The 18,571-nt window shown below is 41.6% G+C and overlaps 1 protein-coding gene across 6 annotated transcripts in view; it reads left to right on the forward strand.

The window, feature by feature from the left end:
• The window catches only part of TNRC6C (trinucleotide repeat containing adaptor 6C), a 288,331-nt gene that overhangs the window by 119,001 nt on the left and 150,759 nt on the right, over window positions 1-18,571 (forward strand). For all 6 annotated transcript variants that reach the window (XM_075349542.1, XM_075349541.1, XM_075349540.1 and 3 more), the window contains exons 2-3: window positions 7,142-7,241; window positions 7,677-7,698. In XM_075349542.1, the coding sequence (XP_075205657.1) occupies window positions 7,179-7,241; window positions 7,677-7,698 (85 nt within the window). In that variant the 5' untranslated portion in view covers window positions 7,142-7,178. The remainder of the gene's footprint in view (window positions 1-7,141; window positions 7,242-7,676; window positions 7,699-18,571) is intronic.

Genomic DNA, 18,571 nt, shown 5'->3' on the forward strand with positions numbered 1-18,571 from the left:
TATGGGCTCCAGACGTGGCCGTTGGCCAAGATCCTAGAATTCTTTATGCTCCTCTCTAGTGCAGAGTGATTTACCCATTGCTACTGTTTGTTTAATGGACAGAAAGGAAAGGAGATTCCAGTTAACGAGTCAGAAGGGCATTTTTGTAGCGGCTGATCGTCTTCTTTAATGTTGACCATTTTGTTCTCAATGTAGATGTCTGGGCTCTTCAGTGCGCCATTGCTGGCTCCTAGATGGGGCTTTAGCTTTGTCCCGGCCTGCTAATCTGACTGTGTGGTTGGCGCACATTGTAGGACTGGGCCTCTAGTGTACATCCTCTAGTATTTACAATTAGGGATTGTAGTGAGGGCCGGGATTAGGAGCCCGGCTTCTTCTGTGGTGGTTTACAAGCATGAAGGACTCTTGAGAGCTGGAGAAAGCGATTTGAGCTGCCTTATGGCATTTTTATGGCTCGCTGCCCAGATTGGAATCCCCTTATACTGCACTGTAGTCTGCTGATTGCTCTTGAGGGTTGCAGAAGGTGTAACCTATTTCTTAACCTTTTCTCAGAAGCAAAGACAGCGAAGGCATTATCTAACAGTGATTGCGTGATTCTGCTCGTGACATGGGGCTGATTTTTATAAATTGAATTTTTTTTTTTTTCCTTTTTTATACATTTTTTTTTTCTTCAATAGATCATGAACTCTGTTGTATGTATACAGTTCTAAACATTACTAAATATATACATACATTCTCTCTGGCTGCCCAGTGCCATAAGAGGATTTGCCGCCTAGCCGTGGTAACGTTGCATGCTGTTGTACAGCAGATGGCCTCGCTATAAGGCGAGAGAGTCTCTCACAAATGGCAGATTGCATTTATGTATATTGCTGTGCATCCCTATATAGTGTGTGCCATAAGTCCCCCCTCTCCAGTGAATCTCATGATCTGAATTCCCTATTGATATAATTTTGAAACGTAGGAGGAAATTTGGGTACTTGGAGGAAGCCCCCACAAAAATCGATAAGAAATTCAGATTCCTGGGTATGTTGTTCGCTACTTAGACAACCTCTTCTCATTCCCCATGTTTACCCCCTTTAAAATAAAAAAGGCTATACTCCCTCCGGTTCCAGTGCAGTTCCAGCGATGTCACGTGTGTTTTCAAGGTCTACGTGACGTTATGACACATGATCCCTGTACCCCTGCCTTTGGACATAGGCGTAATGAACAGGGAGTAAGCGGCCAACTTATACGTCTGAAGGCGGAGAGTGAGAAGACTGTACTGGTTGGGTGTGGGGCTTACGGGATGTAACAATCTCATGCGAGCACCGGGAAAGCGAGTGCTGGAACCTCATTATTTTAATGGCGCCAAACATGGGAGTGAGACGGGGTTGTCCACTTTCAACGTGGACTTGAGAATGCGGATTTAGGCCTACAGTTATTAGAGAAGACATTTAAAGGGGACCTGTCAGGTGTAATATGGACTCAGAACCATGAGCAGTTCTGGGTGTATATTACTAATCCCTGCCTAACAGTTCCTGTATACACTAGCTTAGATACTGTACTTTTTCTAAAGATCTTTATTTCTAAAGATCGTTTATGATATGCTACTGAGGCCAGGGGCGTTTCTTCCCTTAGCTAGCCGGCCCACATAGCATGCTAACGCCCCTGTGGGCGTACTAACATGCTTATGAAATAAGCATCAGTTTAGTGCACATGATTGGAAGTCCCAGGTACTATGGATTATGTGTACAGCGCATCCATCCTCTGCCAACCGCCATGAACAGTGAGGTATGTTCAGCGTTGCTGCGTATTCATTAGCATGTTAGTACAACCACAGGGGCGTGTTAACATGCTATGTTGTCCGACTAGCTAAGGGGAGAATCACCCTTGGGACTAGTCTCCACGGTCATTGGCAATAGAGAAGAGATCTTTAGAAATCCTTTTTCTATGGCCGGAGTCACACTTGCGCGTATCTCGTGCGAGTCTCTCATCGCATCACCCGGCTCGGCCTGATGCTGCCCGGACAGGAGCATCTCAGCTGCATAGAAATACATGCAGGCAATCCACTCCTGTCAGAGTGCGGCCGTGCCGGGTGATGCGATGTGAGACTCGCACGAGATACGTGCAACTGTGACTCCGGCCTAAAGATCTCTTGATCTATGTTAGTGTATACAACGGTGTTCCACAAACTCCAGTCCTCATGGCCCCCAACAAGTCATGTTTTCAGGTTCTCCTTACTATTGAACAGGTGATGGAAACATTATCAAGGCATCACCTGTGCTATATTAAGGAAATCCTGAAAACATGACCTGTTGGGGGTCATGAGGACTGGAGTTTGGGAACCACTGATATACAGGAATGGTTAGGCAGGGATTGGGCAGCACTCCCTCTGTCAGCCCATTAGCATCCATGCAGTGCAATCACAGGATGTGGATGGGTTACTATGGCCACTGAAAGCCTGTCAAAGGCCTCTGGGTCTGCCATACACTGCAGCTTAACCGATCCTGCCGGAGGTTTGTGCTGATTGGCTGTCAGTCAAGCTCCGACAGGATAGCGTAATACACAGCAGTACTCAAGCAGTGCTGCGTATTACTAATGTGATCATAAGATTGCATATACAAGTCCTACATCATTATTTCATATGGTGAACAACAAGAAAAATATATGCAATGCCAGAATTGACTTTTTTTTTTTTTTCATCTCTTCTCACAAAGAATTAGATTAAAACAGACTAAAAAGTTGTATATACCCAATATTATACCAATAAGTTCAGCTTGTTGCATAAAGATCAAGCCTACATGCAGCGCTATAATTGGGAAAAAAATGAAAGTTATGGCTCTCAGAACATGATGAAGAATATAAATTATTTTCGTTAAAATTATTTTATTGAACAAAAGCAGTAAAATTATAAAATATAAATGGGTATCTCTCACTAGATATCAGTGTACCGTAATTGCATCACATCAGTTACCTATCTTATTATTCATCCTGTATGGTGCATTTGAAAAGGAAAAAAAATACTAAAAAAGCAATAGAAGTGCCAGATTGTGTTCATTTCAGCGTGAACTACAGCTAAAAAATAAGCCATTGCACAACTGACTGAGGAACAATACATTTTATAGGTCTCTACATAGTTTATTTTTTATTTTTTTTAAAGTCAAAGTAGGTATTATTAGCTATTTTTCACTGGGGGCACACACTACTTCTCCCTGTATGAGTTGATAAAGTTTATAAGCGGAAAAAGAACATGCCGTCACAATTGCTTAGATTTCTGTGTGTGTGAGATGTGATAAAGCTATGATCTCCTGGTCTAACCTCCTGCATGATTAGATACTGTAACTAAGTTTAACTTGCATATCCTAAACCCATCTATCTGCTCGACTTCTCTCCTAGCTCTGTCAGCTCTGCTATAACTTCCCCCCCCCCCCCCCCCCACACTGCCTGTCTAGAAGTGAGCACAAAAATGGGTTTCATTACATCTCACACAGAAGTAGCTTATGTTCTCACTGCAGAGCGATTACAAGTTACCCTTAGCACAACAGACATAAGTGTTACCTATAGTCTATAGGCCGCTTTACACTGCGATATCACTAGCGTGCGTACCCTCCCCCATCGGTTGTGCGTCACGGGCAAATCGCTGCACGTGGCGCACAAAATCGCTTGGACCCGTCACACTACTTACCAGCCTAGCGACGTCGCTATGACCGGCGAACCGCCTCCTTTCTAAGGGGGCGGTTCATTCGGCGTCACTAAGCGACTGCCCAATAGAAGCGGAGGGGCGAAGATGAACAGGACGTAACATCCCGCCCACCTACTTCCTTCCTCATTGCCGGCGGCCGCAGGTAAGGTGAGGTTCCTCGTTCCTGCAGTGTCGCACATCATCGTTCCTGCGGCAGCACACATCGCTAACAACATCGTACAAGCAGCAGCAACGATAATTGGGAATAGGGGGGCATGTCACCGATTAGCGATTTTGCACGTTTTTTGCGATTTTTAAAATCGCTCATAGGTGTCACACGCAACGACATCGCTAAAGCGGCCGGATGTGCGCCACAAATTCCGTGACCCCCCCCCCCCCCCCCCCCCAACGAGATCGCTTCAGCGATGTCGCAGCGTGTAAAGCGGCCTTTAGGCTAGGGCCAGTATAGCAGAGCTGACTGTGCTATTGGTGTAGAACTGATACAGGGGTTTGTATTATATTGTGACACAGCAAAACTTTGTTGTGCTGTGCTGCCCTCCCCACCACAGGGAGCTTATGTGAAAGGTATTACGTGTGGACTGTACTCCTAGCACTTATAAATCATTTAGGAGGTCTGAGCTGTATCATAGATCTTTATACAAAAAACTCCAGCGGACAGATTCCAAGACAGAAAGATTTTCTTTAAAAAATTCTTGCAAAACAAATTTTATTTATAAATTCCATTAAAAATAGATCCACACGTGGGGCAGAAGTGGTACTACGGATTAGGGTAGCAGTCTCCTGGACTACGCGTTTCGGCGTGTATGCGCCTTCTACATGGTCCTTAACCCCTTCAGCCCTTGGGCACTTTCCGTTTTTGCGTTTTTGTTTTTTGCTCCCCTTCTTCCGAGAGCCGTAACTTTTTTATTTTTCCGTCAATCATGCCATATGAGGGCTTGTTTTTTGCGGGACAAATTGTACTTTTAAATGAAACCATAAGTTTTACCATATGGTGTACTGGAAAACGGCAAATTCCAAATGCAGAAAAATTGCAAAAAAAAGTTTGATGGCACAATAGTTTTTGGGATGTTTTATTCACGGTGTTCACTATATGGTAAAACTGATGTGTGGGTATGATGCCTGAGGTCGGTGCGAGTTTGTAGACACCAAACATGTATAGGTTTACTTGTATATAAGGGGTTAAAAAAAATTCACAGGTTTGTCCCATAAAAGTGGCACACGTTTTGCGCCGTTTTCCGAAACACGTAGCGTTCTTATTTTTTGGGATCTATGGCTCAGTGATGGCTTATTTTTTGCGTCTCGAGCTGACGTTTCTAATGGTACCATTTTTGTGCAGATGCTACGTTTTGATCACCTGTTATTGCATTTTGCGTAAAACTTGCGGCGACCAAAAAACGTAATTTTGGCGTTTGGAATTTTCTTGCCACTACGCCGTTTACCAATCAGATTAATTGATTTTATATTTTGATAGGTCGTGCATTTCTGAACGCGTCGATTCCAAATATGTGTGTATTTATTTATTTTTTAACCCTTTAATTTTCAATGGGGGGAAAGGGGGGTGATTTGAACTTTTTTAGGTTTTTTTTTTTAAACTTTTTTTTTTTTGACTTTTTTTTTTTTTTTTTTTTATTATTTTACTAGTCCCCCTAGGGGGCTATAGCGATCAGCAATCCGATCGCTCTTATCTATCTGCTGATCAGAGCTATACAGCTGTAAACAGCAGATACAGTCACTTTCTTTTTCCCTCTGTTCCGTGCCGAGGGAAAACGAAAGTGAAACATCATAGCTACAGGTGTCATCACATGACCCTGTGCTACGATGGCAACCACCGATAGTCACGTGATCATGCACGTGACTTCCGGTGGGGGCGGCGGTAAGTAAAAAACATGGCTGCGTGAATTTAGATCTTGCTGCCAGACTTTGGCAGCAAGATTTAAGGGGTTAATGGCCGTGGTTGGAAGCGATTCCACCCGCGGCTAGGAGGCACACGTCAGCTGTTGAAAACAGCTGATATGTGTGCCGACCGCCTCCGCCTGCCCGCGGCAGGGGGCGGGGCTTAACGGGACACGCTCCATGACGGATATATCAGTCCATGGTCATGAAGGGGTTAAACAAGACTTCTTGCCAAACATTAAAAAGGGAAGTGGGGGGGATAAAAACAAGGTAACAAATTAATAATCTTTTTCTCCTGTGTTGCTGCCTGATTGGGCAACTTGTACAAGGGGAGAAGACCACACCCCCAGTAAATACTGTCATAAAACGCACTGGACTTAACATAGGATAAATCATTAGGTGTAAAATACTTTGATTACTAATATCTCCACAGCAAAGAGGGAAAAAAATGAAAGGAAATGTATTACCGTACATCCTGGGTTCAATTCAACACAAACCATTGGGTAAAAGGTTCTCTTGAGGCTTTAAAGAAAAAAAAAAAATTAAACATGCAATTTTTACACTGGTAAATTGGGACTTTATAGACCTAAAGGGAACCAAGCACCACGATTTTCATATATAACCTAAAGCCAGTGCTATATCGGGCTGATTCTATACATAACTGTAGTGGTCAGCTCAGATGTTTAGGTTTTGAAATCCAAGAAAGTAAAGTTTGTAAAATCAGCAGCTTCTTGAGTGACAGCAGCTAAGGATCAGATAATACCTGGGGGGGGTGCATAGTTATCCCCTCCCCTGTTAGAATTAGCATAAGTATTATACAAACGATTCACTTTTTCACCAGCTGAACCTGTGATGTCATACCCATGTGACCAGAAGGGGCGGGGCCTCAGCCAACAGAAAAATGTTGCTTACTGGTATCAACTTTGTTGGCTGAGGCCCCGCCCCTTCTGGTCACATCCGAGCTGACCACTAATGGTACAGTATGTAGAGAATCAGCCTGATAGAGCCAGTATAGCACTGGCTTTAGGTTATATATGAAAATCCTGGTGATTGGTTCCTTTTAACTTTATCAGGGGCAGGATTCCAAGGACAGGTGATGCCTCTATGCACAGCTAATACAGGCTCCACCAATCACAATAGGCGATCTGTCAGCTCTCCCTCTTCTCACAATTACCTTTGCACACGCTCATTAGATGCTTCAATAAAAAAAATAGGATTAGGGTTTGATAGTTGCTGCTAATGTAAATGACTATTTTGTGAAATCTGAGGGTTAAGTCAATAATATCAGGTCAAGGGGCTCTGACACCAAGCACACCTACCAATCAGCTGTTCCATGGGTGCTGGAGATTCTGGGTGACGGATCTCCACCGATCTGGTATTGAGGACCTATCCTGAGGATCAGTAGAGAATAACCCCATCACTGACTATAACAACATTGTTAGAACACAGGCATTCACATGTAACACGTTGCCATATGTCAGTGCTAAGCTTTATGATACATTTACTATTATGGGTGTATAGGCTCGTCTCTTCACAGTAAATGTGCAATTATTATTTCTTTCTTCTCAGGGACATAGAGCCAGAGACTCAAAAAGAGGAACATTTGATGGAAGAAAAGAAAAAGAAAAAGCAGGAAGAAAAGAAGAAGAAGGAAGGTGCCCAGAAAAAGGTCAGGGTTTATTTTTTGGACATAGTATTTGGCAGGATTTCCCTCTAATTAAAATCCCACTTTCCTGGTGGTAGAGGGCCTGAACCCACTATACACGTATGGGAAACTCTCCCAAGATACTGGCAATGTTGAAGGATCTTGAACTTATAAAGTGGCAAGGAGGCAATTAGCAGCACAACGGCCATTGTGTGCAGGCTTTCTCATGCTCCTTCCCCGCATTCTCCTCGGTTTTGTGCTGTCTCTTTTCATTGTGTCTGTGTTTCTCTTTCCATGTCTTCTCTCTTCCTCGCTTGCTGTGTCACTCCGGCTCTCTTGCCATCACGTGTTTTTTTTTTTTTTTTTGTTTTTTTTTCCTTGACGCTTTTTAACTTTCTCTTGTTTTTTCCCATAGCGGTTTTGCCCTTTAATTAAACACTTTTTCTTTTTCTGTTTCAGGCTGCTGAACAAAAAACCAAAGGTTAGTATGAATCCTCCTGTACGTTCATCTCCGTGTCTGCCGGGCTCCCTAGCTGCTGGCTTTCAATCTTGCTGCCTGCATATCTGACACTGCTGAGAATGGGGTCCCTGCACTCATTGTAATTCAGTGCCAGTACGCGGATGGTGAGGTGCCTGCAGCCCTCATGCTTGTACGGCTGCCATTTTCTCCTGTATCAGGCCATCCATCTTCCTATACACTCGGCCCTGTGTTTACATGCAGATCGTCTGTCTACATCTACACTAACGATTGACCGAAGAATAAATGTGTATGGAAACCTCATGTTCTCTGCCCTTTTGTTAGACTTGTTAATATCAGAAATGTATGTATTTTATTATTTATGTATGCTTTAGACTTATGTTTATAATTCTGTGTATATAAATATATATTATGAACATGTATGTTTATATATACATACACAAATATGTGTGTCTGTGTGTGTGTCTGTGTGTGTGTCTGTGTATATATATGTGTGTGTGTATATGTATGTATGTGTCTGTGTGTCTATGTATGTGTATATGTATGTGTCTGTGTGTATATGTGTGTCTCTGTATGTGTGTGTGTCTGTGTGTCTATGTATGTGTATGTGTGTCTGTGTGTGTCTGTGTCTGTGTGTATGTATATATATATATATATATGTGTGTGTGTGTGTCTGTGTGTCTATGTATGTGTATATGTATGTGTGTCTGTGTGTGTGTCTGTCTGTATATATATGTGTGTGTGTGTATATATGTGTGTCTGTGTCTGTCTGTGTATGTGTGTCTGTGTATATATATATGTGTGTGTGTGTGTGTGTGTATATATATGTATGTATGTGTGTGTGTGTGTGTGTATATATATGTATGTGTGTGTGTGTGTATATATATGTATGTATGTGTGTGTGTGTGTGTGTGTGTATATATATGTGTGTGTGTGTGTATATATATGTGTGTGTGTGTGTATATATATGTGTGTGTGTGTGTATATATGTGTGTGTGTGTGTGTGTGTGTGTGTGTGTGTGTGTATGTATATATATGTATGTGTCTGTGTATATATATGTATGTGTCTGTGTATATATGTGTGTGTGTATATATATGTGTGTGTGTGTGTCTGTGTCTATGTATGTGTATATATATGTGTGTCTGTGTGTGTCTGTGTGTGTGTGTCTATATATATATATATATATATATATGTGTGTGTGTGTCTGTGTGTCTATGTATGTATATAAATATAGGTGTGTGTGTGTGTGTGTGTGTGTGTGTTAATATTTGTGTGTATACAGCTCTGGCAAAAATGTAAGAGACCTCTGCAAAATTTTCAGTTTTTCTCATTTGTCTTTTTATAGGTATATTTTTGAGTAAAATGTAAATTGTTCTTTTATTCTATAAACTACTGACAATGTCTCCGAAATTCCAAGCAATACATTTTGTATTTATTTTCTGAAAATGAGAAATGGGCAAAATAATAGCACAATGCATTGCTTTCAGACCTCAAATAATGCAAAGAAAACAAGTTCATAATCATTTAGAAACAACAATACTAATGTTTTACCTCAGGAAGAGATCTGAAATCAGTATTTTGTGGAATTACCATGATTTTTAATCACAGCTTTGTGTCTTGGCTGCTTTCCACCAGTCTGTGACACTGCTTTTGGGTGACCTTATGCCACTCCTGGTGCTGAAATGTAACCAGTTCTTCTTTGATGGCTTGTGACTATCCATCTTCCTCTTTATTACATTCCAGAGGTTTTCGATGGGGTTCAGGGCTGGAGATTGGGCTGGCCATCACAGGGTTTTGATGTGGTGGTCCTTCATCCACACATTGATTGGCCTAGCTGTGTGGCATGACACATTGTCCTGCTGGAAAAAACAGTCCTCAGAGTTGGGGGAACATTGCCTGAGCAGAAGGAAGCAACTGTTTTTCCAGGATAACCTTGTATGTGGCTTGATTCATACGTCTTTCTCAAAATTTAATCTGCCCAATTTCTAGAGTATGGTAATCTTCTCTGATAAGTCTAATTTTCAGCTTTGCTGAACACCTGCTCGTCTAATGTTTAGCTGGAGACCTGGAGGGGGTGTACAAGCCAGTATGAAATTTGGTGGAGGATCGGTGGTGATCTGGGGATGCTTCAGCAAGGCTGGAATTGGGCAGGTTAAACTTTGCAAAGGACGTATGAATCAAGATGCATAATGACATTGTTGGCACTGTCTATTCGGGGGAATGTTAAAACCCTGTTATTTTTTTCACACATTTCTAGATAGATTAAGAAGGGAACATTGAATCATCTTTTATTACATTTGTCATTTAGTGGGAAATACAATTATTTAATAAAAATGAGAGGTGATATTGTTGCCTTACTATACATGCTGGTGCATTATGTTGCTAAAGAAGTCAATTTCAGCTGTAAACCTAAGGGTGTGTGCCCACGATCTGGACTCGCTGTGTCCTGGACTCATCGGACCCTGACCGGGGGGGGGCCGCATGTCTCCTCCGCAGGAGAGCGCAGGTGCTCATACCCATGTTCAGGGTTCAGTGCGCTACGGTCTCTCGCTTGTGTTCTCCCTACAGAGGACGCATGTGAATCCACAGCAAACAATTGATATGCTGTGGTCTGGAAAGATGCACTGCAGGTCAGTGTTTGCTGCGGGAAAAAAGAAGTACAGTGGGCACGGGATTTCTAGAAATCCATCCACTGTGCTTGTACTGTACAACGCAGCGTTTTGGACGCAGCTGAATCATGCTACATCCAAAACGCTACAAACACAGATCGTGGGCATGCACCCTAAGGGACCGAGAAGAGGTTGACTATCTATCCTCATCTATATGTTAGACATTACAAATTTGATAATGTAGACTAGAAAATATATAAGTTTACAATTTGCATTTTTGTCTGCACAAATCCTCACTTCAGTGTAACCACATATGAAACGCTTAATCTGGGAAAATGGGATGGAGTTCAGACTTCTGCTCTGAGAAGTAGTGACTGCATTATTTTATTGGTTTAGCAGGAGTCTGTCATTATAAAATGATTGTTCAGTCCACGCACAGGTGCTTGGTTCACGTTTGGCGTGGTCGAGCAGATAACTGCACCTAGCCACTGAGTAACTCCACACTCCTTCTGGATTGAGATCTCTAACTTTGTAGGAGTCAAAGTGTGACGATAGGTGGGAAGCTGCACTGAACTACTTGACCATGCCAAGTAGGCACTGAGCACCTAAGCTTGGTTTGACCAGTCATCTCATGCTGACAGATTTCCTTTATCTATTTAAAGGAACTCTGTCAGCATGGAATGACTGTTCAAACCAAATACAGACGCTTGTGGCTCAGTGATGCCTACAGTGAAGTTGGTGGTAGTTCGGTGATGCTCTTTAGCTGTTTTGTTTACTTCTGTCACTGGTAAACTGCATCGTGTGGAGGACGAGATGGATTTGATCAAGAATCAGGAAATCCCTAAAAGAGGTAGTGTAAAAAAAAAAAAAAAAAAAAAATTGGCAATCTTTTGACCATCTATAAGTACAATGATGCAAAGCAGCATTACAAAGTCCACCAAGGTTTGGTTTCAGAAGAAATCCTGAAATATTGTGGAGGAGCCATCACATCCTCCTGATCCCATAGAAAAATTAAACCGGGAGGTTGCAGTCCAGAAACTGAAGAATATTCATGAACGTAAGGCCATTGTCCATGAGGAATAATCTAAAATTCCTCAGGAACGCTGCCAGAATCTGGTGTCTGTAATGGGTAACATGCCATGACAGCCAGTGGTGCTCTACGAAGTATTAAAGATGCTTTTTACGAAGGGGTAAATACAGTCCTCAAAATCAAAATTGCAACTAGAAGGAAAATTCATTGAATTATGGAAATTTTGAGATGGACAGACATGTCAGTGATATGCCAACGATGAAAAAATAGAAGCAAAACTTTCCAAACATGTTGATTTATTCCGTACAGAGTATGCATGGATGACGCTCACAGACATGCACGCACTTACACACCTTGGCATGATCTCAATGAGGTTATTAATGGTTGTCTGAGGAACGTTGTGCCACACCTTTTATACATCTTCCACATGCCACAGATTGGCGTTAGGTGCTTAACATTTTCATCATTTGCAGATCATAGCAACATCGGATACTTCCGCGATTTGCATAAGTGTTTAAAAGTATATGTGCAGATGCTGCAGATTTGGTGCTGCTTTTTTATTATGCAGATTTTGATGTATTTTTTTGAGACATCTGCTCCAAAATCTGCATAAAAACAAAAAAAGTCAGCCGGCGCATTAATTTGTATACATGCAACTTGTAAGCTCATGTTCACACCGGCCATAAGACCTAAAACAAAGATGAAAATTATACAAACATGTAACCAAATAAAAGCATAATGCTTATAAATAAACTTAGAGTACTTAGTAAACGTCATTATTTTGATCAAAAAAAGCGTAAAGCCATCCCACCGCGACAAGGTGTACCCAAATCGGGACAGTACCTACACTCTCTAATATTAAAACCTCAGCATGTGGCATGAATTTTAGAACTACCTATTTAACCCTAACCATTGCCCAACTAGACTCTTCTCACTGCAGTTATCTTTCAGATTTTGTTGAGTTATTACATTGATATCCGCAGTTGTACAATTTAAAACAAATTGTTCTAGCTTTTTGCGAGGTTTTTGACTGGATGTTGTATGGTTTGGATACACTATGCATGAGTACTGTGCAGTGTAGCTGTGAATCCAGCACTAGGTGAAGTAAAACCCTAAGGGTTACTTTGCACGTTGCAACATCGCTACTGCGATCTCGTCGGAGTCAAATCGAAAATGACGCACATCCGACATCGGTAACGACATCGCAACGTGTAAAGCCTAGATGCGCTGATAAACGATCGCAAAAGCGTCGTAAATCGGTGATCTGTGTAGTGTCGGACATTTCCATAATATCGCTGCAGCGACAGGTACGATGTTGTTCCTGTGGCAGCACACATCGCTGGGTATGAAGCCGCAGGAGCGAGGAACATCTCCTTACCTGCCTCCAGCGGCTATGCAGAAGGCAGGAGGTGGGCGGGATGTTTACGTCCCGCTCATCTACGCCCCTCCGCTTCTATTGGCCGCCTGCCGTGTGACGTTGCTGTGACGCCTCACGACCTGCCCCCTTAGGAAGGAGGCGGGTCGCAGGGCAGGTAGTGCGTGTGAAGCTGCGGTAGCGATAATATTCGCTGCGGCAGGTACTATCACGCTCGGCATCGCTATCATCGGCTAGCGATGTCACAGCGTGCAAAGTACCCCTTACTAGAAAGCAGCAGACCAATTTGTCTATCTGCTGATTTCATATGGCTCCCTCTTCAATTTAATAGGTTGTTTTAATGTGATTTGTCAGTGAGGTCTCAGTCTCTTTGTTTTAGGTGTTTTGAAGAGTGACTGATGCAAGTCTTAAAGGGAAGCTGTCACCAGTTTTTTCACTATGAAACCAAAAGTGTCACCTTTTGAAGCTATTGGGCTGCATTCTATGAAGGTGCACCTTGTCGACTGACTCCCCTAGCAGACCCCGAATATAACTTTATAAAACGTGACCGTTAGGTATGCTAATGACCTCTGGGGCTCAAATGGACAAGCTCATTTTCGTCTCCTGTCCCTCCTTGTGGCCTTCGCCCTCCTCCTTTCATGATTAACGTGACAAAGCCGCCGTCATCATGCACGCTGCTCAGCCAAATCTCACGTCTGTGCAGTCAATCCCCCGGCTCGCGCAGGTCGCGCTTGCGCATGCACGAGATTATGGTTGGGTACGAGGATGACGTCATGCACATTGCCGACCATAACCTTGCGCCTGCGCGAGCCGGGGGAATGACTGCGCAGACACGAGATTTGGCCAAGCAGCGTGCATGATAACGGTGGCGTCATCACGTCAATCATGAAAGGAGGATTGCGAAGTAGGCTACAGGAGAAGAAAATGAGCCCATTTGAGCCCCACAGGTCATTAGCATACCCAACGGTCAGGTTTTATCCAGTTCTATTCAGGGTCTGCTAGGGGAGTCAGGGCACAAGGTGCACCTTCATAGAATGCAGGCCAGGAGCTGCAAAAGGTGACACTTTTTTGGTTTCATAGTGAAAAAACTGGTGACCGGTTCCCTTTAAGTGGAGAAAGAAGCAAGATTCTCTGTTAGATTATATTTTTTTTTGTTTGTAAAAGTTAGTGGAAATGACAGAGCATTGAAATGATGCCTATCATTATGTCCCAATATACTGATGACCATCTAGTGGTCAATGATTTCTATTTTTTGTAGGAGGTGGAAGGGAGTGCACACATGTAAAGAAGGGAGGAGTAGATCAAAAACTAAAAACATTAAAAAAAAATATTGCTATGCATGAATATGCGCTTCTGCTGGATTGAATTTTACATATTCGTCTACACCTTTAGCCGGTTGGTAAATTGCAGTGAGCTGATGGATTTTCTTTTCCACTGTGCCATCCGATAGCTGTAGATGTGATGGAAACAAACCATGGAAACATGGTGCCCTTCTCTGATTATTTCCATGGTTACAGATCTTTGCTTCAGAAGGTCAGTTCTCAATCTGTGAATTATAATAACATTATAGACAGGTTTGCGAACCATTTCAGGACATCGTCACAGACGGGAATTTTTACTTTTAAAAGACAAATTCTGATAGTCACCACTGTATTATACTGTGAGTACAACTGCAATCACTCCCCGATACACTGACAGCCTGCTCTGCACACATGCAATGCCATTCAAAGTGTCGGGGAGTGATAACCGCGTGCTCAGTGTAATTGGTCCGGTTTCTGAAACAAAGCGGCTCCTGGGTGGATAGAAGTTCATTTTTTTTTCCCCTGTAGCCTCTGCTCCTCGTCATGTAACCAGGAAGGATTTTAATGCAATTTACCTGAAGATGAGCCCTGTTTATCAGACTATTATCTTTTGCCATGTGGATCAACTAAGCAGCATTTACAGCTTCACATCACTGAACTGTCATTCAGGTTCCTCTGCACTGCCTAGTTATTGCAAGCTCTTCTTGTGTAGGAGTGCAGGACAGTTGTGCTCTGCTGGAAACTAGATAGCAATGATGTTTTTATAGGCAGCTACACTGATGTAGATGGCAGATGATAAACTCGGGCAGGCAGCGTACTGTACAGGAGCAGAGAAAGTCCAAAAAAAGGTGTAGATTGTAGTCTAAAGGTAGACTTTACTCTGTCAATGATGGAGGCAGAGCTGTGCTGGCAGATGCCTGCTGAGAGACTCCACTGCGCATGATCAATCAGGAGCACTGGAACTACAGCATAACAGTTTCACTGGCAACTAGAGGCTAAACAGAGCCTGGAGGGGCACTTTTTTTTTTTTTTTGACTGGGTGGTGGGGAAAATATAGATAGATATATAATATGTATGTGTATGTTACAGTGACACAAATTTAATAAATGTGTAATTTCATTAGAAGACCACATTATGATTTGGGGAGTAACAATCAGCCCCCCCCCCCCCATTTTTTTTCCCCTTTTCTCTTTTAAGCTGCACTTTTTTGTTAAAGGTTTTAAAAATTTTTACAAACCATAAGAATTCCCAAAAACTCACAAAGTTGACACGGTCATATCAGACAGTTATATCAGATGAAATAATAAACAGTAGTCCGACAATGGATCAATGTACTGAATCCGTAAAGGGAAATATTATATTGGGCCCCCCAAAAATGGTGCCAAGGTGGTCGAGTTGTCTCAGATAAATCAACCCTTGCATTTAGGGTAGCTATCAAATATTCCATCCTCCGAACATCAAATTTACAGATCCCGAAAAGAGGGGGGGATTAATCTTCTTCCAGTGAAGAGCAATCAAACACCTTGTCACTCCTAGGCCCTGTGCGCACACTGAGTTTTTACCCGCGTTTTTGCTGCAGTAATTTCTTGAGAAAATATTTGTAACCTTTCTGCAGACATTCCCCAGCAAAACCTATGGAAAAAAAAAAAATAGCTGTGCGCACACTTTGTTTGTTTTTTTTCTTTCTCAAGAACATTCTTTCTGCAAAATTTCTTGAGAAAAAGAATGAGCATGTCACTTCTTTTCTGCAGGCACCTGTGTTTTTTTGCCATAGATAATGGTAAAATAACGCAGGGACCAACCTGCGGAAAAAACGCATGCGGTTTGTGGTGCGTTTTTGGTGCTTCAAGAATATAAATCAAAGGGTCAAGTAATACTTTGGTGATTAAAGTGCTATATAACTAATTTGTTAGAGAAGAAAACCCATACCAACACCCACAGGATAAGTAAAAACTGTAAATTACAATACAATCCTAAACATGGATGTGGGGGTATATAGGACCATTTTGAAAAAAATCATAACGGAACCAAAGAAGAAAAACCAAACCGGTCACAAAATAGCTATCTATTAATATTCGATAAAGAGTATATATCAGATTTTTAAATTTATTTTTAAAAAACACAACCATTGGTTGGAAAGAGAGGCGTCACAAATGAGGTAACCCGCAAACCACGCGGTATGCAAAAGGGTGTGTGTGCAAAAATATAAATAAGGGTTACAGTACAAAATTGATCAATGGACAACAAGGGGAAATAGTGTCACATGCTAAGAAGGGGTAACATTACATTAAACCACAATACATACACCTAATTGCTGCCATAATATGCAGCAGTGGTGATAACACAAAAAAATGTATTACCCAAGTACGTATAGAGCATGCACCAACCGAAATTATCTATAGTATGTGGCTTTAATAAAATATATACTAGCCACATAGGGTTGTAAGAGGAAGCTGCTCCACAATACAATTGGTATCTATGATGCTAAATAGTCATATAGAGCCAGTAATGGATACAAAGTAAATACAGATAAATGAGGAAATTTACCAGAGTATAGATGGAGCACAAATCCAGGTGTGTGACGCCTACACCGACGCACACACGTTTCGGTGCCATCTTCCTCATTGTTATTTTGTGACCTGTTGTTCGGTTTTTCTTCTTTGGTTCTGTGTTATAGCACCTTCTGGATCAGGGATTTAATTGAAGCTCAGAGCCTAAGAAATCTAGAACAAGATAAGAATATAAGCGTCAGCGTATCTGTAGAGATCCCACAGTGCCAGCAGATACTTGGATATTGGGGATTAAGTTTATGTAAAAGATCTGGTGTATGATATCAGAACATTAGGATTTTGTATTCTTTCTCCTTGTACAGTGTTCACATTGCAGTTTTTGCCACTTTATTCCAATTGGTCTGCCAGATCTGAAGGGGCAATTTTCTTCCCAAGAATGACTCCCTTTTGGTCATATGTGTGCCTAACCTGAGAAGTCCCTAGCGAGGCGTTCAACATCTTGTAAAGATAAAAAAAATCAGACCTTTAGTAGAAAGTCCCCTCTTACACACTTTCAAACTCCATTTGGTTGAGAGACTCCTGTGAAACCAAGAAGAGATATTGCTAGAGATTAATTTGTATATATTGAAAGAATTCATTATTGGTTATGGAGAACTTAGATTTAATATAATAAAACGTGTGAATTTCCAAGCAGTTACTATCCACCAAATCAGCAAATCTGAACAACCCAGCGGAGATCAATAGATGAACAATGAAAGATTGAACCATGGAAAATTCTAAACTATTCAGAATTGGAGGTTAATAAATTTGTGATGTCCTTGGCTATTTTGGGGACCTCAGCCCAAATCTCAAGCATGAGCATCAGATATCGTTAGTAAACTGAATGGGTCCTAATAAAGGTGATAATAGTTGATTGTGACAACTAGACCACAGGAGGACGTTCGAATGGATGGGGGCTAACCACAATTTCTCAATCTCTGTCCACTTGTTATAAGCCCAGGAATAAATTCTTAAGTGTGTAGCCCAGTAATAGTTGGTAATGTCTGGTCCTCCCCTGTGATTTGTGGCCTGTGAAAATTTAGTTAGAGCTTCTATGGCGTTTATCATTTATATAAATCTCATTATACTTGCTTGAAGTGATTTGACTCCCCCTAAGGGGACTTTTACAGGGAGTATCTCAAAGTAGTATGTTATTTTGGGGAGGAGAGTCATTTTCACAGCTGCTATACGACCCAGTAACAAAATTGAACGAGACCTCCATTTAGCTAACCTATTCTTCAGGTCTCTAAAAAGGGACAGAAAATTGTCAGAATATGGTTCTAAGAAGAGGTTAAATTACCCAGATATTAAATCGCATCTAATTTCCATTGTAACGCTTAGTTTGTTTTAACATAATCCAATACTTGAGGGGACATATTCTGCAGAAGAGCCTATATCTTCGAAGCGGTAACCTTATACTATAACAAGTGTATATACTCTAAGGGCTTCTTTCAGATTGGGCAAAGTTATATGAAGTTTACTACTGGTTAGCGGAACAATATCTAGAGAATTTCCTACTTCTAGTGGAAGGACTGGAAGCCCAAGGCTAGACAAATAGTTAAGCAGAGATGTCCAATAATTAATCTTCGAAGGTAGGGCATCCTGGTGATTTATAAAACTTTTTTTTATAGAAATTAAGGAAAATATTTGAGATGATAGATGGATTATACTGAATTGTACTGTCATGATTACTAAGGGCTGGGGGGATTGAAGCCACAGAATGGTCTTTAAGTTGTCTAGCAAGTAGAGCGTGAGCTTTATTGCTATTTTTGCTTAGTGTGTAAAAGCAATTTTTTTCAACCTTACACATTGATAGATCCTTCAACTTCTCTTTTGTAGCAAAAACGGCTTCCTAATGACACCTGTGGACCGAGATCTAGTTTATTTTCTAGGTTTATATTCTCTTTGTTTCATAGTCATGTAAGCAAGAAGTTTCATCAGAAGGCAATGGCGAGGTGCCCTTAGGTTTCAAGCTCCTATGTGCTTTTTCAAACTTAATGAGTATAGTCGG

This window comes from Anomaloglossus baeobatrachus, chromosome 5 (assembly GCF_048569485.1).
Source record: "Anomaloglossus baeobatrachus isolate aAnoBae1 chromosome 5, aAnoBae1.hap1, whole genome shotgun sequence".
Taxonomy (NCBI): domain Eukaryota; kingdom Metazoa; phylum Chordata; class Amphibia; order Anura; family Aromobatidae; genus Anomaloglossus; species Anomaloglossus baeobatrachus.